Consider the following 27911-nt stretch of genomic DNA (forward strand, 5'->3'; position numbering starts at 1 on the left):
CATCCAAAAATTTCAGCAATTAAAGCTTATGGAATAACCATCTCAAAAATACTTTTTTGATATTTTTTCACGAGTTCGGGCATTGTTTTTCCGGCTTTTCTTTACAAATTATCTCAACTGTGGAAAATTTTGTAAAAAACTTTTTCCGCTTCATTTTTTTTTGGATTTCTGAGAAAATTTGCTTTCATTTTCTAAAAAAAACTTTGTTTCTATGATGCTTCGCTCTTGAGTTATGATTTTTCAAAGTAAGTAGTGTCAGGGGAAAACAAAGAATTTTCACCTGTGTTTTCCGGGAAAATAGGCGACCCTGAATTTTTCTCAATTTTTTTTTGTTCATATATCCATGAGCCCTGCCTGTGAAAAAAGTTTCATGAAAATCTGGGACCCTTCGGCCCAATACCGTAAGGTAATAAAAAATGATCTTTTTTGAAAATTTTCGTAAAAATGGTTAAGAGTGTCACAACAGAACTTTGCTCTGGCCACCTATCAAGGCGCCTTGAGTAATAGTTTAGCGTAATATCTCAGCTTTTAAGCAAGATATTCTGAATCATTTCTAGAGGAATGATACATGAATAGTACCATCATCAGACAAAACTTTTATGGGTGAAAATAAAAAAAAATAGGTCATGTATTTTTCAACAAATTGTAATGAAAAATATTTAAAAAGTGGTCCTTTTATCAGTACAAAGAGGATTCTGCCGTCAATTCAAACTCAATATTTCAAAAACAAATACCCTTCAAGAATGTCTAGTGGTCCATAGGAAAATATAGAAATATTGAAAAAAAAAATCAAAAGTTGAATCAACTTGACGAAAAAGTATTTTTATTTTATTTTCAATAAATTAAAGAAAATCGAAATGTTCCGCAAAAATGCTTTACGTATCAATAATTTTTGGGTGGAGCATCTCTACTTTCCGAGTATCGATATACATATATTTTTTGAACTGCCTTATGGGTGCACAAAGCAATGAAATATTATAGTTTGATATGACATTGGGCATTGCGACTGGAAGAATTACTGCCGTTCTTTGAGAATGATGGAATAATATGAGCTGATGTTTCTGAAGGAGGCACGGAAAAGGTCAGTGAACGTGCATAAAAAAAATCTCCATTGTAACCTAGAAGTTTGCGCAACTAAGTGAAAAGAATCGTTGTTGCAACTTCAGAAGAAAGCGTTCGAAGTTCAAGTTTTGAGAAAATTGTGCTGTTTTGTTTACATTGCAAACACTTAGGCTAGGCAACTGATCGTACGAATTTCTGAAGGTAAACTTAATAAAAAGTTTTATTGAATTCTATAAGCGTTCTGCAAAGCACCAATCAAATTGTCACAAAATAAACCAACCAACGCAGCAACATATTTGATTTATTTAAGGTTTTATTGTGGTTGTTAAGAGTATTTTAAAACAGACCATGGAAGAGTAATCGCTGTGCTATGCCATGCAAGTGTCACATAAGGTGACCAAAACTGAAGCCAACCATAACCATAGCTCAAATCCATACGTTTTTTTGGATTCATAATGAATCAATACACCGTTCTCTAGAATTATTTGAAAATTGTTCTTTAAATACTTATCAAACCAAAAAAAAACATTTGTAATAAAATCAAACAATCCATATATTTTTTTTGGGTAAAACATTGCTGGCTGTAGTAAATTTCTTTCATGATCGGTTTAAACGCACATTCGGAGATGTCTGTTTTCGCGAAAATGGTGAGAAAATTTGGAATTTCACTTTTATTAAGCTTCAACATGGCTCATGAACTTCACTTGAAGTCGAGATGAGGCTTCGTCATATCTTCACCTGAAATGCCCACGGAAACTCCACTTAAACCTGCTCCGATGTCCCCGACCTGATCTCCAGGAATCACCTAAAACGCATCTAACATCTCTTAAAACGCATCCGAGGCCCCCTGAATTGCTCCCGAGATCCCATGAATCCCCCTGAATCCCTTGAAACACCCCTTGAGACCTCTTGAGACCATTTGAGACCCCGTTAATCGCCCATAAGACCTCCTGGTACAGCCTGGATTGCCCCTGAGGCCCCCTGGAATCCCCCTGAGACTGCCTGAATATCCCATGAGACCCCCAGAAGCACTCCTAAGACTTCCTACAATCCCTTAAGCCTCCTGAGAGAACCCTGAAACCTCCTTAAACGCTCCTGATCAGGGGCGTACAATTTCGTATCAATGATACACTTTCATGCAACATTTGAATGAGTCACTTCAAGTGTTTCATACATTTTTCTAATGACTCGGTCGTTAAAAAAAACTTTTCCACTCATCGTAGCACTCGGTAGTCTCCCACCCGGTCGCATTGCTTGTGCTTCACCCGTCAGAGCATTAGTGTCTCACTGGTGCGCGCTAGTCTCTCAATGGTTACAGGCGCCGGTTAATTGGATTTAAGTGGTCGAATTTGTTATCCTCTTTCATAAAACATAATTATCATTCTATTGGCGTGCACCACTATTTAAAAATGTGGTTTAAATAGTGTTTTTAGCATGTTGAAGTATTTCAATGACTCATTAATGAAACGAAAATCCAAGTGTATCATCCCATGTTTCATACACACTTGTTTCTGTAGCAGCAACGAACGAGTGTGTTGCTGGGTGAGAGATGAAGCATCACAGCAGTCCGTTCGCATGGGAAACGATTTGCTACAGCCGTCGTACGTCATGTTTTCCTTTCGAAATTGCACGACCCTGCTCCTGATATATCCTGGTACCTGCTTGAAACACACCTACAATCTCTTGGTACCCCACTGAAACCCCATTTGATCCCCTGCAACCTCCCCTTGCTCGTATCTATAAACCTCACCTGGGCGTCGTTGCCATAGTTATAACTACGGTATAACCGATACCGTCATTTTGTTAGCATCCGTAACTACTCTCAATGTGAAAGTTGTTTCGCTGTTACTCCCTGCTATACTGACGTAGTCATTTCTTCCGCTGCCTTGGTCCTCCATGTATGGGCTCCCCACACCATTCAAGTGTTCATCGAGGGCTGCTTCCACCTTTCGATCTCCTCACGTCCGTCCGTCAGAAGCTGCCATCTTCATCCCTGCACATTTCGGCTGGTGGCACGATACCTTGGCGGGATGCGTTAAGGAGAAACTTCACAGAATACAAATATGGCTGCCACAATGGCCGACTTGGACCCCTACTCACGTTTTCAAGAGCACCAATCTTAAAAATTCGTAAACAAATGCGCTTGATTTGCAAAAGCTGCCTCTTTTAGCAAGTGAGCAAAGCCAGGATTAACAAGTGCGGCTTGGTTTGATGCTTTGTTCGTCAGATTTGTGCCTCTAAAGTTTGTATGAAAAACTGCAATGGGATTTCTTGATGTTTCACCTTAAGCTCCTGGTGAAACTTCCGTGTTTCTTGTGAACGGTACAGCAGTTCCATTTGCTCGCACTCTTTTTCTTCCGCGTGGCGCTTTCCAAGCTCTGCCAAACCTCGTGCTGCAGCATGACCACCGTCGTTGCGTTCTTCTCTTCCAGAATGTGTGGCTTCAATGGAGTGAGCGGCACTCATGCAGTGGCTTGATGTATGAGAAAGTGCCTCTCCACTCTCACTGCCATCTGTCATGCTGTGACAGTTCATAGTCGAACAGTTAGAATCAGTAGTTTTATTACTAGTCGTAACCCACAGGTGTCGTATAGGTAGCGAAAATACAGGCATGGCATGTTTTTGGGATATAAAAAGCATGAACTAATTGTAAAAACTTTTCTATAAAAGGAAAAGTCGCACCCCAAAATTCCTCTTTTGGCTGGTGATTCCAGAACGGAATAGTAGTGCGCGCGTGTGTAGTTTATCCGTTAATTGTTGAGGTTAGTTTAAAAAGAAAACCTCATGTGGTGTAATTGTTTTAATTCGGTGTCATTTTCTCTTTGTTGTAGGACTGATAGTTAATTGTTAGTAAAGTCGTGCAAGAAATGTTAGTGTTTGTTAAAACGCGATAGTAATTGTTAAAAATCATGCAAAAAGTAGGTACAGTTTTTTTTTTTTTTTCTGTATTAACGAGATTTTTAAGCCTAGGCTAGTTCATCTCGGGACCCACGCTTTACTTCCCTTCCGAAGGAAGAACTCACATTTTGCGAGTTTGTCGGGAATGGGATTCGATCCCAGGTCCTCGGCGTGATAGTTAAGTGTTCTAACCATCACACCAGGTCCGCTCCACAGTAGGTACAGTGTTAGTATGTGTTAAAACAAAAATCTTATAATTATTGTTAAAATTAGTAGATTCAACGAAGAACAAACCTTGAACGCTATTAGACAACAACACAAAGATTAAAAAAAAAAAAATACAAGAAAAAGGTAAATTTTGTTAAAAGGTGGAAATAGTGGTTTTGCGACGTCACGGAGGTTAATTTGTGGTAAGGTCCGAAGCCCGGGCCTTTTTCTTTTTTATTTTGGACCAGTCCTCCAGTACTTCGGGCTTCCAACGGCCATAGTGTAAACCAAGGCAATCAGAACTACAGCTCCGAAGAAACCAGCCAAAACCGCCGATGTTCATGGCTTTCGAGAAGGAGTTGACGGCGAATCGAACTACTCCCGTCACGGATGTCATTCCCTCCAACGTCCGAAGCCGCCATCTTGGCCACCGGCTTCGTGCACTCGCTCGGTATGCATCGCCGGAGACTTTCGGCACCGACCGTCATCACCAACAACCACCGTCTTCTTGCTAGACTAGCGGAACATCGGCAGAACGAAATGCCTCAACTACGGGAACCAGAGATTCCCAAGCTAGAAGTCAAAAACTGCAAACCGCAAGTATAAAACCTCTGACTGTGACGTCAATGTTAATAAACTGTAAATAGGATTGTGAATATGAGCCACAGCGTTAGGTCATTTTAAGAGCATAGCCCTGATTTAAATGTGTTCCACCACTTTTCGTTTTGTCCGCCTTTCCGGGCTAAAAGTAGCCATCATGCCTCGCCTTTCTGGAATTCCACCAATTCTTCTATCGTGTTATATGCTTCTTGTATCGTCCGTCCTGTGATCGTCTATTTATGAAACACTGGTGGGTAAGCGTAACTTTAATACTGGTCCTGCTGCTATGTTCGTCCTCAGCTGGAGATGTGAGAGACAAGTCACGTTTGAACGACCCTGTGATCCACAATCCCTGAGCTACCGAGTTACAGTGCTTCCTTCAAAGAGCAAATATTTAGCTCACTGGAAGCATTAAACGTGTCCGTGTTCTTAATATCTCTTTACTCTCATCGTCGAACCAATCGTTCCTTCGGCTCCGTTCCACATATAGAGCTCGTCCGGCAGGCAACTCTGCCTCGAGAGTCTGTGCGTATATGATGGCGGTATCCGGCTGTTCAGGTCGCTCTCGATTATACCGAGGCGGCCGTCGGTACCGTACATAGTTAATTAAGGAGAGATATTGGCGCATTTCATCTGGTAATGGTCAGAGTCGATATTAACGTGGTGATCTGCAAGTGTAACAATGAAGGAGACTGTGCAGCAAAGAGGAATAGCTGCAAAAACACCAGAAGTTCCTGAAGAATCTGCTAGAGTTATTCCCACAAGATCTCTTGTTGTAAAAATTGCATTAGAAACTCGTAGCTGGAAGCAACCTGTGGAAATTTCTCTTGGTAGGTAAGCTATATTACTTCTTTGGGCCTTTCCATATGTAGACTCTTAGGGGGAGGGAGGCTTCTGGCCAAAGTGTACGGTCCAAAGAAATTTTGAAAATTTTGTATGGACATTAATCTACGAGGGGAAAGGGGTGGTCTGAGATGCAAAAATGAGTCTACGTAGTTTATGAGCAGGGCCTTTTTTGCTTTCGTACCTGAGTGGTAACAACATCGACTGTTATGAACTAAACCAGGGAAAAAATGAATTTTCGAACGTTGCAATAACTTTCGAACTGTGAAATCTATGTTGAAATTACTTTTACGTAATATCCCAATTGGGACAGAGTGTATGGCACTGTAAGTATTTCCAACAAAAATTTAAGATATTCACAAGGAAAATCTCAAAACCCTCACTAGTTTTCAAAGAGAACCTTTTTAGCAAAATTCCAGTATGACATCAAAATAAGAACAGAACGCGCTTTTCTCAGCTTAGTGTTCTATGATCGCTTTTACAGTTATCACACACTTACAACAACTATTAAACTATCCTGGGCTAAAATTTTCACAAAATGTTCATTTCAATATTCACAGTGTATAACTTTGTAGACGATGATCGTCGCCCATTTCTAAATCAAAGGATAGCCATATTAATGCGATGCAATTTTCCTTTCGAGTGCACCATGTGTGCAGCATCCATCCTTAGTCAGCATCTTCGGGAGACGAGAGGGCGGTATAATGTGTGTTCCAACTAAAGTTATCGAGATGATATCGCCCGACTCCACTTCCGACATTCTGGCTGGGGTCTAACACACATACATTATCTATCCTCTTGCCAATCCTGGTGCAATAGGCTGAGAGAGGAAGCAATTTGAAGGATATGATTTATTCCCTGCAGTCAACCTTAGTGGAACGACGACGACGAACACACACACAGAGCTTCATGGTTCTTGATGCCGGAAACTTAATCCCTAGATAAATATTGCTCTTGAAAATTAGTCTTCCAGCAGCGTTGCATAGTGTATGAAGTGGCAGGAAGAGATATGTGTGTGTGTGGTCCTCTTGCTGATATCCGTATCGGAGCGGAGATGATGGCATATCATTTCCGCCTGCAGGTGGCTTATGGTATGCCATGACTTGGCTATGGCCTGGATATAACATTATAGGTAGGGGAGACTGGGGAGCAGACTTTCAAGAGCATCCTTCTACTCCATGATTCAAATAAGCATGCTTCGAAATGATCCTTAATGCCAGGATCGATTTGGATCATGATTTTTTTCCAATCCCAGCGTGCGGGATTTGTGCATGAGATTCAATCCCAAGATTGAATCCCTACGTTCAAGTGCACTAGTGCGCTGAATAGGTTGGTTGTTTGGTTTGACAGTGTTTATTTTTGGAGAAAAAAATCTTCTTCGGGGTCATTCAAATATGACGTCCATCGATTAGAGGGAGGGGGAGTCTGAGAAAGTGTGACTCGGTGTATTTATAAGTTTACGAAAAAGCGTGACAGAGAGGGGAGGGAGTGTCTAAAAATCTAGAAGAATGATGGACGCCGTATTTGAATCGGCTCTTCGGGTGTCTGTTACCCGTTACCCGTTCCACTGCAATACGGGTGAAATGTACTAATTGGTAGCTATTGGTAGTAGTACATACCGTACATAGACGAATCCTGTTATTGAACGCAAATGTTTAACATTTATCGCATTTTGATTTGTGTAGGAGGATCTTCACAAGATGAGCCCCCTCTTGTGTGTTAACTGTAGACCCATTTGTGATAAAAAGGTAGCGTAAGCACAGAAAATTGTCTTTCAAAAGCACCATCTCCGGCAAAGCTGGCGTTTGAGTCCAGCTATTTGGCACTTGTCATGAAGAAAACACCAATGCAAAACCTATAGCTACCGCGAAGGTCAGCCCAGTTTCCTGGGTAAAACGGTTGGTGACAGGCCCTGCGAGCCATCCGTAAAACCACAAAACGTCAGCCTAGAACTTAACGTTCTCCCGTCTCGAAACACTTCTGTCTGTGGGTGGTTTTTTACAACAGTTTCCATGTAGGAACTTGTAATCTCAAAGCAGATTACAGAGACCATTCTGCTGATATGGTCAAGGAATCAAAATGACTTCCCGTGTAAATTGTCCAAGATAAATTTTCCATCAACACTCAAATGAAATATCTATGGCAACGCGATGCATTTTTCCTGCTGTAGGAATCAATCAAGGATTGAATCATGGGATTCAATCCTCCCATACATGAGGCAAGATTCATTGCATGCCTGGATTGAAACGAAATAAGCGCGTCGAATTGATCATGCTCCTGTGGTTTTGAATCCCAGCAGCTCTTGGAGTGAGATTTTTCGAAGACTGCTGGGGAGACTTGATCCCTTTTTCTTAATTTACCTGAAACTTTGAGAAAAACACAAAACTAGATCCGATTTCCGTATAAAATGGCAGGTAAACATCCATTGCAAGTTTATACACAACAGAAAGCCTTTAAATTATTGTTAAAGTTTTCAAAACTGTGTTTTTATGGAGGCATGTTTTATGATGTATTTTTCAAAAATGGGTGACACTTGATCCCCCTTTGTGAACATGGTTTATTTGAAGGGAAAATAATTCCAGAGTCTTCCTATTCATTTTGTTTTCGAGTTTTCTTGTATTTACGATGAATATGGAGTGTTTGAAATTGTAAGATTTCCTTAAATTTTCAAGGATATGCCGTATTTTCAAAATGGGGAGACTTGATCCCCATTTTCTTGGTTTGTACTAAAGTTATAATTATCTGACACATTTTATCGTTGAATAGACTAGAATTCCAAGTGAATAGAGGCTTCCGAATAGAATTTTATTTTTCACATGTATAATGTGTGTGTAATCCTCGAGGGATCAAGTCTCCCCATGTCACTGTTGTGAATACTAAGCTGAATTAATTAAAATATGTTAACAACAACCTTATTTGGATAAATAAGTTTGAAAGTATTTTATTCAAACTATGTGCTGTGAAATTTTGACACGATTTGGTTCAATTTTCACAAAGTTATTGAGATTTTTCGGAATCGCCTTAAAGATTTCTGAAGGACTGAAAACAAACCATCAGCCGTTTAAAAATAATGCAATGTACAATCGAAACCACTTGTAGCCAAAACATAGTCGTTTGTCCAGGAGTAGTTTTGGAAAAAAATATGCTAGAAGAAAAATGTTTTTGATTCCGAGCAAATATGGGGGGAACAAGTCTCCCCAGGGATCAAGTCTCCTCAGTCTCCCCTACGCAACGAGTCCCGTTAGAGCAAACAACTGAAGTGCAGTCGGCTAAAAGCACATGACGACAGTTCTATTGATTTATCTAATTACCATAATGCAATAGAGTGTTTGCTTGTTTGATTACTCAAACAATAGCCGCGATGGCAGTATCGGAATGGTTGTTGACGTAATTCTAGGTGGAACAATGAGTTCTTGGTTTATATTTTTAGTACTGTTCGCTTTTGGTGAGTGCTTGAATTTTAATACCTTAAGTTTATTCTACTAAAATCTACCATTAATTCCCACGGAGCAGCGTTCACCTATAATGCTGCACGCAGAAAATGATAAATTACATCACTCCAAGATACCATCAAGAAATCATGCCATTATCGTTTATCGTCGTGTTCTGAAGTATTCCGGAACAGGTGATCCAGCATCTTCGAAACCGCCCGCAGCAAAGCGGGTGAATTATGAGCCACAATCTTTCAATCCCGCGACAAGTAATCTTCGGCTGCCCTAGATGCACTGCGGAGCTGAGGAGAGCGAGACAGGATGGATGGGATGCTCCAGTCGCGGTACGGAGTGGGTAATTACTAGATGTTTATATTTCTCACCAAAGTTAAACACAAGTTTCGCTGCACTCCATTAGCATAAATTAAAGCTGATCCCGAACAAAACCACAAACAGTCGCGCCGTGTGTGGGATCCCATCCGTTTTAGGCCTACGTACGTAGGTATGTAGGCATTGTGGATGTGGGATGAGCATCGATTCGAAAATCTTCGGATTCGAAAAGGGGAAGAAATCCATCATTCTACAGCGGTGGAGTCACAACAGTCGGTGGAGGTTGGGAAAATGTTTGTCCAAAGCCAAACACGGGCAAGGCGGGGCATGTAGCATCCAACAGCGCGAAAGCATTAAATAGGCCTCATTCCTTTCGCTCTCCAATCAAGTGCTGCCGTCGAAGACGGAGATCTTCCGGTGTTCAGATGGGTGTGGGCACCGTAGAAGGCAACAAATCAATTAAGATATGTAAATTTATGAGTGGGGTTCTTAATGAGGACTTGCGGCTCCGAGAGTTCTAGGCAAATCGCCACTTTGTGGCGTGCGAACTTCTTTGAAGCCGAGAAATCAATATCTTAATTAGGTTCAAAGAATTAACTTGCGGTTTGTGGTGATTGGGAATCGCTTCTTTGAACTCGGACGACCGGGATGGGATTGCCACGGTGTTGAACTTTTATCCGTTTGAAGTGAAACTTCACATTTGCAATCAAATTCGTAACTAATTGCGGAAGAGGAGTTAATTTTGCGATTGCTGATGAGACGGTAGAACTTGTGCAATTTAGAGCCCTCCTCGGGGTATGATACTCGCAAAGCACAAAGTTTTCCAGGCAGCCAGCATAAATGAACATGAACATGAGGCAAGAATCCTGGCTCTGCTCATGTCTGCCGTTTTGCCTTTGAGGCAGGAAAAAATAAAAACAAGTTACTCTATCGAAAACTAGACATCTAAAGCCGCATGTACTTTTAGCGTTGCTTTTGGGATAGGTCAGGGATAAATGTAAAGTTTGAGAACTTCACACTCTTTACGCGTGGAAAACGTTACCTGAGATGTATTTAACTAAACACTTTTATCTTGAGGTATGTTAGCTAGTAGTCAAGCTCTCAGAAAAGAGGGGGAGGCTATATGAATTGCTCCTAATCGTTTGTTATGCTTATGTAAACCTTCCGGTCGATCCAAGCTGACTATCTTTTCTATATCTTAGCTAAGCTCATCAAGAAAGTCATCAAACAAACTACAGTTAACATCTGAATATTGAAGATGCCGTGTATATAGGAAGAGCTCGAAATTAAGAACCTATTAGAAAACTTCCATAGCTAGATAAAAACAGTTGTCACTTCATTTTCCCAGGGTATTGTGCTCCTAGGAAACACGGTCTAGTATTTTTGAGAATGAGTATGCCGAGCCGACCGACATATAAGGTAAACGTCTAGAACAAAAACGAACGAGATAGTATCGAGAAAGATGTCGCGATGAAGTGATTTCGACCTGTAGAACACCAAGACTGTAGTAGAAACTTATCGAGATGTATACTATCCTAATGATTGTACTGCTTATGCGAACGTTCAACTTCATCCGCTGTCCTCCAGTTTTCTTTCTGACGCGTGATATTAGCTCTTTAAAAAAATATGATGACATTATGAAACCCGTTAGACAACGAGAGATTTTAAGAACTGACTAATAACTCTCTCGATACGTCAAAATGTTTCCTTTTAGAACTTCAGATAAATATTTAAAAAGCAAATACACTTTCGTTGGATCTATGGTTATGAAACAGAGTGTATATATTAGACTGTGTTAACAAAGTCGATTTTTTGAAAGAAAGCTTTTTCGATTCCTTTTAGCGTTTAAAACAACTGTGCAAAATTTGGGAGCGATTGGTTGCTTCCCCGTATTCTGCATTGCGATTGAAATTTGTATGGAATTTAGTATAAGAAAACAAAAAAGTACGTTTTCCCATACTATTTTCTATACAAATTTCAATCGCAATGCGGAATACGGGGAAGCAACCAATGGCTTCCAAATTCTGCACAGTTTTGGACGCTATTTTTTTTTTTCTTATTCACTTAACCTAATTTACAGCTCTTTTGTCCACTGGGATACTACGTGAGCGATTCCAATTGGACGCTGCACTTCCACTTTGTACAGCGCCTAAATGTATCCTATTTCATTCTACTTTATTGAACTGATTGCCTTTGTGCTTCTTTCACTCTTCTACCCTACCATGGTAGAATGATTAGCACGATGATGCTGATGTGCGGCTGCTGTTCCTTTTCCAGTCCGATTGGGGGATCTCCGATATCCAAATTCCGGGTCCGTTAGAGCTATATGCTCCGAAGAGGGTCAGGTGCTAGCTGCTCTCGGGGGGAAGAGCAACTGACGAAAAATTGCAAGTTCCGGGACTGGGTTCGAACCCATGACCATCCGCTTATGAAGCGAACGTGTGGACCACTGCGCCACGGGCCCCGACCCCAAGGTAACCTATGCAGAAGTTACCCTACGAAAATGAACTTTTTGAAGAAGAGCCACTTAGGCTACACACGCTTTTTACGCTGAAAATTGATCTGAGGTTTCCTTGCCGTAGCCACTACCCAAACAAGACAGGATTACACTCTTCACAATCACAGCACAAAAAGGAAACATCAACGACAAACCAAACCGGTGTCAATTGAAAAACGCCAATGGCGAAAACGCATTAAACGAACCCATATAGGTAGTAATGTAAGCTAATTTACAACATTTGAATAATCCCGCTTTTATTGAGCCTCAAATTTGTGACTTAAGAAGGGCAACTGATTATCTCGGTGAAACGCAAGGTCCATACTGCACTATTGTTCCGGTTAGCGCAGTAAAAGCGTAATATGTACTGTGGAGGACGCTCTAATTCACCACAGGCTTCGTTTTTATTAGGTTTTTATTAGACCATTTATTCCTTGGCAAGGTATGCATAAAGCTGCATAACACCATGAATTAGGGGTCACCTGTTTAGTGGACTCTTACATCTGGATCAGGCGGTCCGTAGTGTTATTCTTTTAGCCAATTCACAATGGTCGGAAAAAGATAAAGTTCGGCCAAAACTATTTTTATGTGTTTAATCGAAGTTATAGGTTGTCTAGATATGTTATATAGTATTTTTAGTGTTTAAAAAGGGGTATTCAAAAAATTTTTAAAAGAGACACGGACACGTTCAATGCTTCCAGTGAGCTTTTCGCTCTTTGAAGGAAGCACGACACTAGACAACGGACTAGCATGCAACGCCCAGTGGCACAGCCGAAAACTTTTCCTGACAGCTGCGGCGGGAATCGAACCCGCGCTCCTCAGCACGATGCGACAAAGAGCTTGGTGACCCTAGCCGCACGACCACGGAGCCGCACAAACTTCAATAATTTCAAAAACGGTTAAAATCAGCATACCCCACATTTTTTGCGTTTTTTGTTAGAAAATCAATTTTAATTTAACTAAATGATCATCTTTCGATCAAATCCAATCAGGTTTGTTCAAAACGTGTGAAAAATGTGGGAAGATAAATTTTATTTCAGTTAAAAATGGAAAAATAACGTAAAACATATGAAAAAACATGACTTTTTTAAATAGCTCTAATTTGAAAAACTGCAAATTTCTGCAAAAAGTTTAAACGTTTTTATGCAGCCCTAAGCATGATGTTTAAGATGTACTATTCAAAATTGCGGCGACACGTGACGACACGAACCGTTTTTTAACTTAAAAATTACCAAAATTCCTAAGGTACAATATATGAAAATTTGAAAAGTTTTGTGACATATTAATTTTGCACCATACGTGCATTCAAACGGTCCAATAACAAGCTTTCATATGCTGGATAACATAAAACATATATTCCATTCTCAAAATATTATTATTTTACTTTTTTCGAATAATTCATTTTTCAATTTCATGACTTAGGCCACTTTGGTAGTGAAAATGTCATTGAAATACAAAAGCTGGTATGCTTTTAATTAAGAATCATAAAACTACAATACATTATCTTTGTTATAAGGCGAAAAATAGTTTAAAAATATCAATTCCGTTTTTTGAGAGTTTTGGCCGCCCCTTTGTATGGAGCCCGACCAATGTGCAATTGAGACAACCGCTACCGACACTATACAGCTAAGGCTGACCGGGAAAAGAAGTTGACATTGATAGTTAACTTCCAAACAAGCACGAACAGCCCCCAATAAGTAGGTTTTGTCCCAGTTGAACATCACGCCAATAAGAACCCAAGTAACAATTATACCTGAATAACAGCTTATACAGCCAAAATTTTAAAAATCAAGCTTAAGGACAAAGTTCCGCTTCAACAATGCATCAGAACTTCAGACGCACAAATCTCAAGAAGCAAGCTTTAAACAACAGTGAATTTCATTATTCTGTTCTTGCTCACTTCTAATAAGCTTAAAATAAGAAGGTCAGGTGCGCTGGTTTTGTTTATGAATAGATTTGTGCCCTCAAAATCGTGAGTAGGTCCCGAAGTCGGCCATTGTGGCGGCCATTTTGGGATTCCAACAAGTCTGTCCTTAAGAGCGATTTATTTATCCGTCGTTTAGCAATAATGTTTCTTGGGAAGAAGCAGTGCCATTTAACTACGTTACGGTAGTCGGTGGATTCAGTTGCGTTGACAAAACATCCATTAAAGCATCAGAGTGTGTGGGTGTTTAAGCGAAGAGTGACTTTTTGCACTCATCGTGAACCGCATTAATCCCATTTGTTCCCATTAGACCGTGATCTGGCACTTGACACCGCTAATAGATTCGCGATCGAAGCAACATGTTGTTCGAGCTCCGCGATCAAGACGTATCGGCAACCGCTAGATCTGATTGATCTCATCATAGCCACTAGGCTAGCTGATCGATGAGGAGTGTCACGGAATGAAATGGAAATCCCAAAGTAACTTCGTCGGATGAATTAACATATCTGCCGCGGAGTAGCGATGACACTTCACCGATGGACTGCGGCGGCGTGGGGACTCAATTAGACTCTATAGATCATCACGATTGATTTGTGTGGAAAATATGATAATGGGTGGATGATGGATGAGTGGGTCAGCCACTGCACTGTTAGGGACCAGCTTGGTGCAGTAAGAATGACACACAGATGCATCAGCGGTGGCGGCGGCGGCAACTTTAGAAAGACAAAGAGAAGTGTCACGCGTTGGGGGTTTGATGCAAACTATAGCTATCTGCCTACCACGCTAAGTCGAGTTGGTTGCAAGGGAGACGGTGCAGCGCAGGTGTGGAGGTGTAATTTAATCATGGTTATCAGTGAGTGGGATGACTTTTGATCCTGCCGTTGGATGTTCCCATGATAGCCGGTTCGAAGTGTGGGAATATTATGTTTGCAAGATTATCATTGTTATCTTTATTAGACAGGTATTAAGCCCGAGGCTGCTTCATGTCGGATTATGTTATCGACATGATTAATGAATATATTCAGATAATAATGCTGACACTTCGATATTTCTACTTTCACTAAAAATATGTCAAAACTACGCTTTAAAACACCTAGTTTTGTAAGGTTGAATGAACATAATAGAAGTTTTTTACTTGTATTTATGCAAGTCTATATAACCCTTAAGAGTTTGTGGCAATCAAAAGGTTGAACAACAAAGAACTAATAGAAGGAAACAAAAGAAAATACCAACCACTTTGCAATTTATATTTGATTTCATAAAAATACGTAGGAATTCGTTCGTTTGATTTTTCACAGATTAGTTGTACAATAATATAATGAAACAACAATAATAACAATCGACATATAATTCTACGTTTTCATCATTTCCAGTGAACAGTAGTGCAAAGAAAGTGATTTTTTACTAAAATTAGTTCAAAATTGTGTGCAAATCCAATTTAAGTCCCTCGAGTATTTAAATGTTTGCAACCTTTCAACCCCAGAATAAAGAAAAAAGAAACAGCACAGCAAATCAGTGGCACACTTCACTCGTTTAGCCAAGTGTGCAAATTCGATTGTGCTTTGCCTGCCGTCCGAGTTAGTTGAGTGCTTTGATGGATAAATTGAAGACGTATGTTTGACATAATTTAATTCAATTTCAGCTTATTACCTCGCTACTTTGGGATTTGCATATATGAATGCGCTCCTCGATGTGGCAACATAAGAGTACAAGTTTTACGAGATTTTTGCCGTCGTTCGGTTTATGGGATCGAGAACTGAGATTGCTTTCGCCGCCAAGATCATGGAAGAGGTTAATGTGAAGCGGTGATTGTTAGTGAAATGATGACGGAAAGAATCGGAGAGAATAAAAGTCGTACGAGATACGAGAGCACAGGAAGACGTTTAATGCACTCATTTTCCGGTGTCTGGCTGTCGTCGCCGGGCGGATGTAGCACGCGACTCGTTCGGTTCTCGTTTATGTTTAGGATGAAATGTTGGATGTAGTTTATTGTTTTTGATGATGATGATTTGGTTGTTGATATTTAGGCAGAATCAGTTGTAACTGAAACTGTTGATTGATAATCAAAAGCGATATTTACGTTTAATTAATTCCACCACTTCCAATTATGTTGCCTCTTATATTACTGTTATCAGGTACTTGTAATAAAGTCAGACGGCTCGGAATTCGATATACTGACAGGTTGGCGGGATAGCAAATCCAAACTGAAACCGAGCTGTCACCATAAGAACTCATTTTTTCACAATTTTATCTTAGGTTATTGAGATCATTCCAAGGCAGATGGCGCAGAGTTTGGCACAAATTTCCCAAATGGAGGAGAAAATGCCTCTGGAGCCAGAACGTGCCAAAGAGCAGTATGTACAATGCTGTTTGGTAAAGTGTGCCATGGAAAGCTGGGTGTCCCGGAAAGCTAGGAAGGGTAGGCCTGAAAAGGCAGGCCCAAGGTAAGTAAAAGGAAGGTAATCCAATTTGGTATATCATACAATCCGCCATATTGGAATTGGAATGACAGCTGGTAAGTTTGTTTTGATTTGGAACTGTATCAATGGCATACAGGCCATGACCCAAAAGTGTCAGAGCCTCGAAGCGATCACTTTTGTGCACTTTTTCTCCACGTTCCATATGAAAGACTTTGGGGATACGTTCCGACGTACTTCCCCAAAGAAATTCGTGGTTGTATCGAGCAGTGTTTCCGGACAAAGTATCGGAAATTCGTTTACCCGTCAGACAAATCACGGCTATCCCAATTATTTTTTTTTTATCTGTATTAACGAGATTTTAAGCCCTAGGCTAGATCATCTCGAGACCCACGCTTTACTGCATCTGAGGCTCTTTGGTTGATGACAACCGCTTCCCGCCGACTTGAGGATCCTCCTGCTAGTACCTGTCATACCTGGGTACCAACGGCTTGATGGGCACGGCTAGTCTTTGCCACCAATCTTCCCCATCACTACCTGTCGCCCAAAAAATTACAACTCCGGGTGAAATTCCCATTTTAAAAACATAGAAACTGCTGTAGCTCTGCCACTACGACAAAAATTTTCACTTGTGTGGGGGTAAACAACTCCTAGCAACCTTAGCAACCCCACAGAAACCGATAGAGTACAGCGTAAACAAACTCGCCAGCAGTCGTCCGCCCACCACCCTCGTCATAAGCCTCTCCCCGCATCTACTGACTGCGTATATGCCAGTACCTTCCATTATATTTACCTTGGACAGGCCCGTCCCGGAAGGATGAGAACAGGGGGTTGCGACCGTTGGAAAGCCCTCAGCAACCACATAGCAGGGCAAACCAAGGGAAGGACCCCCTTGGACGAAGGTCGAGCGGAAGAAGAAGAAGATAAAGCCGCAGGTCGAGGTAGCTAGGGACGTCAAAGCAAGACGTAAAAAAATAGATGCCAAGCGCGAGAAAAGTGACGCCCTCGTCACCAAGACCGAACAGTCGAAGTACTCGGACGTATTGAAGGCGATGCGAAGCGACGCCAAGCTCGTGGATCTGGGAGCGGACGTGCGCAGTATCAGACGCACTCGTACGGGTGAGATGACCCTGGAGCTGAAGTTCGTTATAAAGAGCGCATAGGCGCCGCCTACAAAAAATTGGCGGACGAGGTCCTTGGCGAAGGGGTAGAGGTGAGGGCTCTCACACAAGAGGTGACTCAGAAAGTGAAAAACCTAGACGAGGTCACCGAAGTAGAAGAAGGCTACGAAAGGGGACGGCAGGGATACAGGTAGCTTTGGTTCAGCTACCTGTGGCAGACGTAAAAAGTCCGTTACAGTAGGGAAGATCAAGGTAGGCCATCTGACGTTCCACGAGCCACCGGAGGTTCGTTTCAGGTGTCTGGGCACAAGTCTGGACTCAAGTCTTGGGAATGCAACGGCCCTGACAGGAGCAAACTGTGTAGGCGATGCAGCGCCGAAGGCCACAAGGCACAAGGTTGCACGAGTCTTGTCTAATCTAAAAACCGCAGTGAACAAATCACAGTGCAGGAAACGCAGCTGAACCTGAACCATTGTGACGAAGCTCAGCAACTGCTTTGTCAGGCGGTTTCTGAGTGGGGGACGGATGTCGCCATCACAACGGACCTATATATGATCCTCCCAAAATTCCTACAGGGATTCCCCCAGAGTTCAAACTCCAGAAATTCATTCAGGATTGACTTTTTGCAAAATTTTATGCAAGAATGCCAATTTCAACAGAATTCTTCCAAAAATTTCACCATTAATTACTAAAGGGATTACTCTAAGGATTCCTCCGAGAATTCCACTAGGGAATCCTTGAGGTATTACACAGTTATTCCTCTAAAAAATCTTCCAGTAATTGCTCCAGTAGCCCCATGGGGTCTCCAGTTAGCCTAGTGGTTAAGGCTATGGATCGCCAATCCGGAGACGGCGGGTTCGATTCCTGTTCCGGTCGGGAAAATTTTCTCGACTCCCTGGGCATAGAGTGTCATTGTATTTGCCACACAATATACAAACTCATGCAATGGCAGGCAAAGAATAACTGTGGAAGTGCATAAAGAACACTAAGTTGAAGCGAGGCAGGCCAAGTCCCAGTGCGGACGTAGAGCCATAAAAAAGAAGAAGAAGAAGAAGCCCCATAAGAAATTGTTCTTGAGATTCCTCCAACAATTCCTCCAGGGATTACTTCAAGACTTCCTTCAAAAAATCCCCCCGGAAATTTGTCAAGAAATGTCTCCAAAGTTTCCACCATGAATTCTCTCAAATCTTCCACAAGTAATTCCTCCATTACTTCCTGTTGGAGTTTCTTCAAAAATTCTTCGAAGAAATCTTTCAGGAATTATTCCATATTTTTCTAGAAATTTCTCCACAAATTCATACATGGAATTTGTTCCAGAATTTCTCCCAGAATTTCTCCAATAATTCCTCCAAAAAATTCCCCAGGATCTACATCAGGAATCCCCCCAAGAAATGCTCTAGAAATTCCTGCACGAATTATTCCAGAATGTGCTCTCAGAATTCCTCCCAGAATATCTGTAGAAGTACCGTGATTTCGAGTGAAATTCATCACATTACATAGTTTTGGTGTCTAATTTTTGAATAGTTATCGATACGGTCAAACTCGAAGCTTTAAAACAAGTACGACCACGGTTTTTATCAGTCAAATAGGTTTAAACTTTTAGGTACTGCAATATATATCATTTGAAATAAAAAATCTATTATTTTGCTTTCGGAGTGAGATTAATAAAAAAAATGAAATACCTTTGTAAGTTTTGGAATTAATACCCCCAAAATGCGAAAAACTACATAACACTTTTGCAAGTTTTATAAATTTTTAATTTTTTTTTGATTATTTAAGTTTAAAGATTAATAAATCCAAATAAACCACCTGAAACTATGCAATTGTCATACCGATCATGGGATTACTTCCGGAAAAGTAGAAACTTTCAATATTTGTAGAACTTTTGGTGACAAAATCGGATTCAGCAAATACTAGGCAACTATAAACATTTATTTGAATTATCATTACATGTGTGATACAGCTACGGTAACAAAAGTAAGTTCACATTTACGTCGATCAATTTCACCCCACTGATCAATGTAACCCGATATAAATTAATTCATCTAAAAATTACTCCAAGATAGATATTTTCTAAGTATTTTCCAAGGAATTTCACCAAGAATTCATCAAGGAACATCTCCCAAAATTTCTTCAACATCCCTACACAAATTCTTCCAGGCCTCCTCCAGAAATTACTCCAGTAATTTTTCCAGCAACTCATGTGAGAATTTTTCAAGGAATTCTTCCAAGAATTCCTAGGAGAATTCCTCCAAAAATTCCATCAAAAATAGCTTCAAATCTCCCCAGGAAATTCTCTAAAGGTCCCATTAGACGTGACAAATATTTGGCCGAACAAGCCCAACCCAACAAATAACCAACACAACGTGAATCAAAGCATCCTTAGATAAATGTCGGACTTCAATGGCAAATACTTGGCATAATGACAAGCAGTCTAATGGCAGCTTAAGAATTTCTCCAGGAGTTCCTCCAAGAGTTCTTAAAGGATTTCCCACAATAATTCTTTAAGGAATTTCTACAAGAATTCCATAAATATTTCTTTAAAGATTACTCTAGGATTTTTTCCAATAATTGTCTCTAGAAATTTCTTCAACAATTTCAACCAGAATCCCCTGCAAAAATTATTCCAGAAACTCATCCAGGAACTCCTCTAAAAATTTTTCCAGGAATTCATTCAAAATTTTTCCAGGAGTTTTACCAAGTATTCATTAAGGAATATTTCCAAGAATTTTTCCAGGATTTTTTTTTCCAAAACATTTCCCAAGAATTTCTCCTACAATTTCTATAGGAATTCCTAAAAGAATTTTTTCAAGAATTTCTCCAGGATTTTGACCATGGATTTCTCCAAGACAATTAAAGAATCCTCTAGGAATTACTCCACAATTTCTCTAAGAATTCATCCAAGAAATCCTGCAGAAATTCCTCCACGGATGCTTCCATTACTTTCTGCGAGAATACATATGGAATTTATAAAACAAATTCCAGAGTATTTTCCAAAAAAATGTCCAATAATTTCTTGAGAAATTATCAAAGGCATTTCTGAAGCAATTTCTGAAAAAAATCTTAAGAAATTTCTGAAACATTTTTTGAAAATATTCATATTCATATTCCTGAAGGTATTCGTGAAGAAATTCCAAGAAAAGTTTTTGGTTGTACTTCTAGAGAAATTTTGGGAGAAATTCCTGGACTTGGAAGAAGACTTGCCGAAAATTTGTAGAGGAATTTCTGCAGGCATTTCTAAAGGATTTTCTGAAGGAATTCCCGGAGAAATGCTTGGAAAACTTCTCGGAAAAAGAAATTTCAGGAGATATCCCTGGTGACATTCTTGAAGAATCCTTGAAAGAATCGCATCGTGCTGAGGAGCGTGGGTTCGGTTCCCACTACAGCTGTCAGGAAAAGTTTTCGACTGTGCCACTGGACGTTGCATACTAGTTCGTTGTCTAGTGTCGTGCTCCCTCAAATGGCAAATAGCTCAATGGAAGCATTAAACGTGTACGCGTCTTTTAACTCCTGGAAGAATCCCTGGAGGAATTTCTAAAAAAAACATAAGGAAATTCTGGAGAAACTTTTAGAGGAATTCCTGGTTGAATTTCTACAAAAACGCCTGGATGAGTTCTTGGAGGTGTTTCTTGAGGAATTCCCTGGGAAATTCTTGGAGGAATTCCTGAAGAAAAACTTGGCAGAGTTCCGGGAGATTATCCTGCAGGAATTAATGGAAAAATACCCGTTGAAATTCCCGAAGAAATTCTTTGGAAAATAATTGGAGAAATTCTTCAAGTAATCGTTGAGTTAATTTTTGGAGATAATTCTCGAGGAATTCTTGGCGGAACTCCTGGAAAAATTCTTAAAAAAAATTCTTAAAAAAATGCAGGAATTTCTGGGGAACTTCTAAACGAATTTTGGAAGGTTTCCGGTAAAATTGTATGAGAAATTCCTTAAGTAGTTCTAAGAGGAATTCATGAAGAACTTATTGCAAAAAAAATCTTAAGAAATTGTTGGAGGAAGAAAAACTTGGGAAAACTCCTTGAGGTATGCTTAGAGAAGTCCCTGGAACAATTTGAAGACAACTTTTTCTGATATTCAGGGGGCACAAGGAAAAAAAAAAGATTAGTGATTTCAGGGAGAAAAAAAGGGAAATATTATAAATGGGCGAAATAGAAACCATTTTTTTCTGATAAGGGAAAATTACAAGATAACTTTTCGGATATTCATGGAGGCACAAGAAACAGGAATTGGTGATTTCAGAGTGGACAATATTAGTTAAGAAATTGCAAAAATTGTAATGGGCGTATTGCAAGATAAGTTTACTCATATTCTGATGTTCATGAGAGCGCAAGACAAAAAAAAATAATTGAGGATTTCAGGACGAAAAAAAAATTAGAAAAATCACAAAGGTCTATTTATAGCCCGCACTACAAGATAACTTTTCTGATTTTCATGGGGGCGCAAGAAAGAAGATTATTTGGTGATTTCGTGGCGGAAAAACATTGGAAAATCATAAATGGGCAAATTACAAACCCATTTTTGCTGATGAGGGCGCAACAAAAATTAGAAAACTGCAAAGATATATTACTAAGCGAATTACAAGATAACTTTCCTGTTATTCCTGGAAGCACAAAAAACAATAGTTTGGTGATTTCGGGGCGGAAATAATTGGGAAAACCATAAAGGTATAACTATTTGCGCTCAAATTAGATTTTTCTAAAGTAATTTTTGTCGCATTCATGACGGCGCAAAACGCATTCAATATGGTCTACACAAAAAAAATATAAAACGTTTTTCAAAGAAGCGTATTGTTTTCCTGAGTGCTAAAAAATTTTTTTTTGAACTGAAGAGCTGGTTACTCAGTGAGTAACTTGGAGTAACCACGATGACACCACTGCGGAACGATGCGGAGTCGATAATTGGTGTTTCCTTTTGTAGTCCTAGCCTTACAAGTAGTTCGAACTGGAGAGTAGACGATGCTTCATACTCACAAGGATCACCTGGCAGTTCGCTACAGTATCGACTACAACAACAGCAGGAAGGCGGTAGAGGAAGAGGCGGCTAGGCCAAGGCCCAGCCCTCACAGGTGGAAGACATCACACTTCGACGAAGCGGTATTTAGAGAGGCGCTCTGCCGTGAGCGAAACTTACTTAGCTTAGACGGTGGCGAGTTTTCGCTTGCGTGTAATATGACCATGTCTGGGCGAGTCCACCCTAGAAATGGGAGACCACCGTTCATTCACAAAACTCTCCAGGAGTTCATTCACAAAACTCTCCAGAAGTTCCTTCTTGGAATTTTCCTGGAGTTCCTTCTGTGAATTTTTTAGAAGTTCCTTCCAGGAATGCCAGGTGTATTTTTCTGGAAATCCTTCAAGAGTTCCTTTTGGGAATCCTTCAGGCGTTACTACTGAAAGTCTTCTAGAAGTTCAATCAAGTAATCCTCCAGAAGTTCGTACTGTCAGCCCTTCTGGATTCCCTGAATTCCTTCTGGATATCTTTCAAGATTTTTTTTAATGATTTTTCACAAGTTCCTTTTAAACTGAAAGTGTCTTTAATAAAGCAAATCAATCAATCAATCCTTTTGAATATCCTCCAGGAGTTCCTTGTGGGCACCTTTCAGAAGTGTTTTGTGTGAATATTCCAGGAGCTCTAGCTAGAAATTTTTTCATGCTGTTCTTTGTAAGATTCCTCAGGAAGTTCTTTCTATACGATTCCTCATAATTTCTCTTCTGGAATTCCTAAATCTTCTGGATTTTGGGCTAAGAAAGAATAGGTATGTTGTACCGACTTTTCGAACACTCTAAGCAGAATACCCTCTTCGAATGAGTGTATTCAGTTTTGTACCTTTTAATTCCGCCCTATGCTGCTTATCCTTTGACAGATACGCGTATTTCGACTACCACTTGTAATCTTCCTCAGTTGATAAGTAACATAGGGCGGAATTGAAAGGTATAAAAATGATTACACTCATTCGAAACGAATAGGTACTATAGAAAACATTAGTTTGTACTGTAGTAAGAAGTCGAAATAATTGCAATCTTGATCCGCAATAAGAAAAAAATCAACCCGCAGAAACGCCTCCATGTCCGATTGTGAATTTCGGACGCATCGAAACGGACGTGGCCAATTGGCACCACTTTAAGTAATCGCTTCGTGCTGCGCGCTGTTCAGGCATGAATAATCCCCAACGCTTAATTTCATTGTCTCGAAGCAAAAGGCTGGAAATAATTTAATTGCCAGTTCCTTTCTTTCTTCTCGTGAATTAATTTCTGCTGACCGTCTTGTCGTTGTGATCGGTGACTGGGGGGTGGGGGTGGAGGCTCAGTCAGTGTTCTTTAAATTGAGACCAATTTTACTTTAGAATCGACCCACACTTGTCTTCCAGTGCCCCTAGAAGGCAACCGGTCGGCTTTCCGTGCCATGTCTCATCCGTTCTGACCCGCAAGCAACCGAGCAGAAGTGGTAGATTCTTAACTAAGTAGTGGGAAGATTCATGTTCTGCCATCTAATGAGATAATCACTTGCCGCCTAGAGCAGAAGAAGCAACTCACCGGATTAGGTCTGCTTAAGAAGTCATTAGCTGGTTGGTTGTAGCCACTCTCATACAACATGTTGTTCTGACTGTTTCCTCCAGCTGTAGCGGAGGCGGACAACACCAACTGTGTGGTTTGCCAAATTTATGGCGAACTGATGCAATCTTTCGATCGGAACAAATTTTGCGCGATCAGAACCTCACGCAGTCCCGGAGAATATAATGTTGACGACGGCGATGATGATGATGCAAACACGGGGCGAGAACGATGAACCAAGCGACAACAACAACAGCGGCCACTACTGTCTGTGTGGGTCAATGAATTATAAATGTGACCAGCTTCCATTAAAGGCTTGGCCATCCGTGAGCCGTAAAGTGAGTGTGGTGGATGTTTGAATCCCTTACCTAGACAGCAGGTTCCGCTTCGATCGATGCCGCCGATATGATAATTAGCAATGCTAGTAAAGCCGAATGATGTGTGGGGTTAATGAGATTTCACAATCTATAAACTCACAATTTTACCAAAGAGCAGATGTTGCTCGAGAGAAATGTCCAACAATTAGTTCAAATATTTCTATTGTGGTGAAAATAAACCGTTTTTGTAGGGTCTCTAGAAAAGACATAACAGATAGAACAAACAGAACAAACAGAACAGACAGAGAACAGACAGAGAACAGACAGAGAACAGACAGAGAACAGACAGAACAGACAGAGAACAGACAGAGAACAGACAGAGAACAGACAGAGAACAGACAGAGAACAGACAGAGAACAGACAGAGAACAGACAGAGAACAGACAGAGAACAGACAGAGAACAGACAGAGAACAGACAGAGAACAGACAGAACAGACAGAACAGACAGAGAACAGACAGAGAACAGACAGAGAACAGACAGAGAACAGACAGAGAACAGACAGAGAACAGACAGAGAACAGACAGAGAACAGACAGAGAACAGACAGAGAACAGACAGAGAACAGACAGAGAACAGACAGAGAACAGACAGAGAACAGACAGAGAACAGACAGAGAACAGACAGAGAACAGACAGAGAACAGACAGAGAACAGACAGAGAACAGACAGAGAACAGACAGAACAGACAGAACAGACAGAACAGACAGAACAGACAGAGAACAGACAGAGAACAGACAGAGAACAGACAGAGAACAGACAGAGAACAGACAGAGAACAGACAGAGAACAGACAGAGAACAGACAGAGAACAGACAGAGAACAGACAGAGAACAGACAGAGAACAGACAGAGAACAGACAGAGAACAGACAGAGAACAGAAAGAGAACAGACAGAGAACAGACAGAGAACAGACACAGAACAGATAGAGACCAGACAGAGAACAGACAGAGAGCAGAGAGAGAACTGACAGAGAATACACAGAGAACAGAAAGAAAACAGACAGAGGACAGACAGAGAACAGGCAGAAAACAGACAAAGAACAGACAGATAACAGAAGAGAACAAACAGAGAACAAACAGAGAACAAACAGAACAGACAGAACAGACAGAACAGGCAGTACAGACAGACAGACAAACAGACAGAGAACAGCAGGGAACAGACAGAGAACCGACAGGGAACAAACAGAGAACAGACAGAGAACAGACAGGGAACAGACAGAGAACAGACAGAGAATATACAGAGAACACACATATTCGACAGAACAGACACAACAGACACAACAGACAGAGAACAGCCAGAGAACAGCCAGAGAACAGCCAGAGAACAGCCAGAGAACAGACTGAGAACAGACAGAGAACAGACAGAGAACAGACGGAGAATAGACAGAGAACAAACAGAACAGACAATATAGGCAGAGAACAGATAGATAACAGACAGAGAACAGACAGAGAACAGACAGAGAACAGACAGAGAACAGACAGAGAACAAACAGAGAACAGACAGAGAACAGACAAAGAACAGACAGAGAACAGACAGAGAACAGACAGAGAACAGACAGAGAACAGACAGAGAACAGACAGAGAACAGACAGAGAACAGACAGAGAACAGACAGAGAACAGACAGAGAACAGACAGAGAACAGACAGAACAGACAGAACAAACAGAGAACAGACAGAGAACAGACAGAGAACAGACAGAGAACAGACAGAGAACAGACAGAGAACAGACAGAGAACAGACAGAGAACAGACAGAGAACAGACAGAGAACAGACAGAGAACAGACAGAGAACAGACAGAGAACAGACAGAGAACAGACAGAGAACAGACAGAGAACAGACAGAGAACAGACAGAACAGACAGAACAGACAGAACAGACAGAGAACAGACAGAGAACAGACAGAGAACAGACAGAGAACAGACAGAGAACAGACAGAGAACAGACAGAGAACAGACAGAGAACAGACAGAGAACAGACAGAGAACAGACAGAGAACAGACAGTGAACAGACAGAGAACAGACAGAGAACAAAAAGAGAACAGACAGAGAACAGACACAGAACAGATAGAGACCAGACAGAGACCAGACAGAGACCAGACAGAGAACAGACAGAGAGCAGAGAGAGAACTGGCAGAGAACACACAGAGAACAGAAAGAAAACAGACAGAGGACAGACAGAGAACAGGCAGAAAACAGACAAAGAACAGACAGATAACAGAAGAGAACAAACAGAGAACAAACAGAGAACAAACAGAACAGACAGAACAGACAGAACAGGCAGTACAGACAGACAGACAAACAGACAGAGAACAGCAGGGAACAGACAGAGAACCGACAGGGAACAAACAGAGAACAGACAGAGAACAGACAGGGAACAGACAGAGAACAGACATAGAATATACAGAGAACACACATATTCGACAGAACAGACACAACAGACACAACAGACAGAGAACAGCCAGAGAACAGCCAGAGAACAGCCAGAGAACAGCCAGAGAACAGACTGAGAACAGACAGAGAACAGACAGAGAACAGACGGAGAATAGACAGAGAACAAACAGAATAGACAATATAGGCAGAGAACAGATAGATAACAGACAGAGAACAGACAGAGAACAGACAGAGAACAGACAGAGAACAGACAGAGAACAGATAGAGAACAGACAGAGAACAGACAGAGAACAGACAGAGAACAGACAGAGAACAGACAAAGAACAGACAGAGAACAGACAGAGAACAGACAGAGAACAGACAGAGAACAGACAGAGAACAGACAGAGAACAGACAGAGAACAGACAGAGAACAGACAGAGAACAGACAGAGAACAGACAGAGAACAGATAGAGAACAGACAGAAAACTGACAGAAAACAGACAGAAAACAGACAGAGAACAGACAGAGAACAGGCAGAGATTATACAGAGAACACACATATTCGACAGAACAGACACAACAGACAGAGAACAGCCAGAGAACAGCCAGAGAACAGACTGAGAACAGACAGAGAACAGACAGAGAACAGACAGAAAACAGACAGAGAACAAACAGAACAGACAATATAGGCAGAGAACAGACAGATAACAGACAGAGAACAGACAGAGAACAGACAGAGGACAGACAGAGAACAGACAGAGAACAGACAGAGAACAGACAGAGAACAGATAGAAAACAGACAGAAAACAGACAGAAAACAGACAGAAAACAGACAGAAAACAGACAGAAAACAGACAGAGAACAGACAGAGAACAGATAGAGAACAAACAAAGAATAAACACGGAACAGACAAAGAACAGACAAAACAGATAGACAGACAGACAGAATAGATAGAATAGACAGAGAACAGACATAACATACAGAGAACAGACAGACAGAGACAGCACCGACGTTTATATGCACCATTTATATATAGGGAGGTGAAAACATCTCGTTTTTAATCTTATAAATAGCCATCAGTTCATTTCAAAATTAATTTTATTTTCGTATTATGAGGATCAAAATTGTTTACTTTTTTATTTCCAATTTGGCACCACCAGAAACTCAACATTTTGCCTCTAAAATTTCTTCTCAATGGAAATTAAAATAAAAAAGACTGATAATGTTTAGTTCTGTGTCCAATATTGTAGATATGACTCGAGTCAATCGGTTTGGAATTGAGTT

The 27911-nt window shown here is 40.7% G+C and overlaps 1 protein-coding gene across 1 annotated transcript; it reads left to right on the forward strand.

The window, feature by feature from the left end:
• The first annotated feature begins 4557 nt into the window (after positions 1-4557).
• Positions 4558-27577, forward strand: LOC134285979 (pre-mRNA-splicing factor 38B-like). The gene is given in 3 exon segments (XM_062847542.1): positions 4558-4767; positions 26874-27120; positions 27279-27577. Coding segments are annotated over 3 exon segments (756 nt in total).
• Positions 27578-27911: the final 334 nt, after the last annotated feature.

This window comes from Aedes albopictus, chromosome 2 (genome assembly GCF_035046485.1).
Source record: "Aedes albopictus strain Foshan chromosome 2, AalbF5, whole genome shotgun sequence".
Taxonomy (NCBI): domain Eukaryota; kingdom Metazoa; phylum Arthropoda; class Insecta; order Diptera; family Culicidae; genus Aedes; species Aedes albopictus.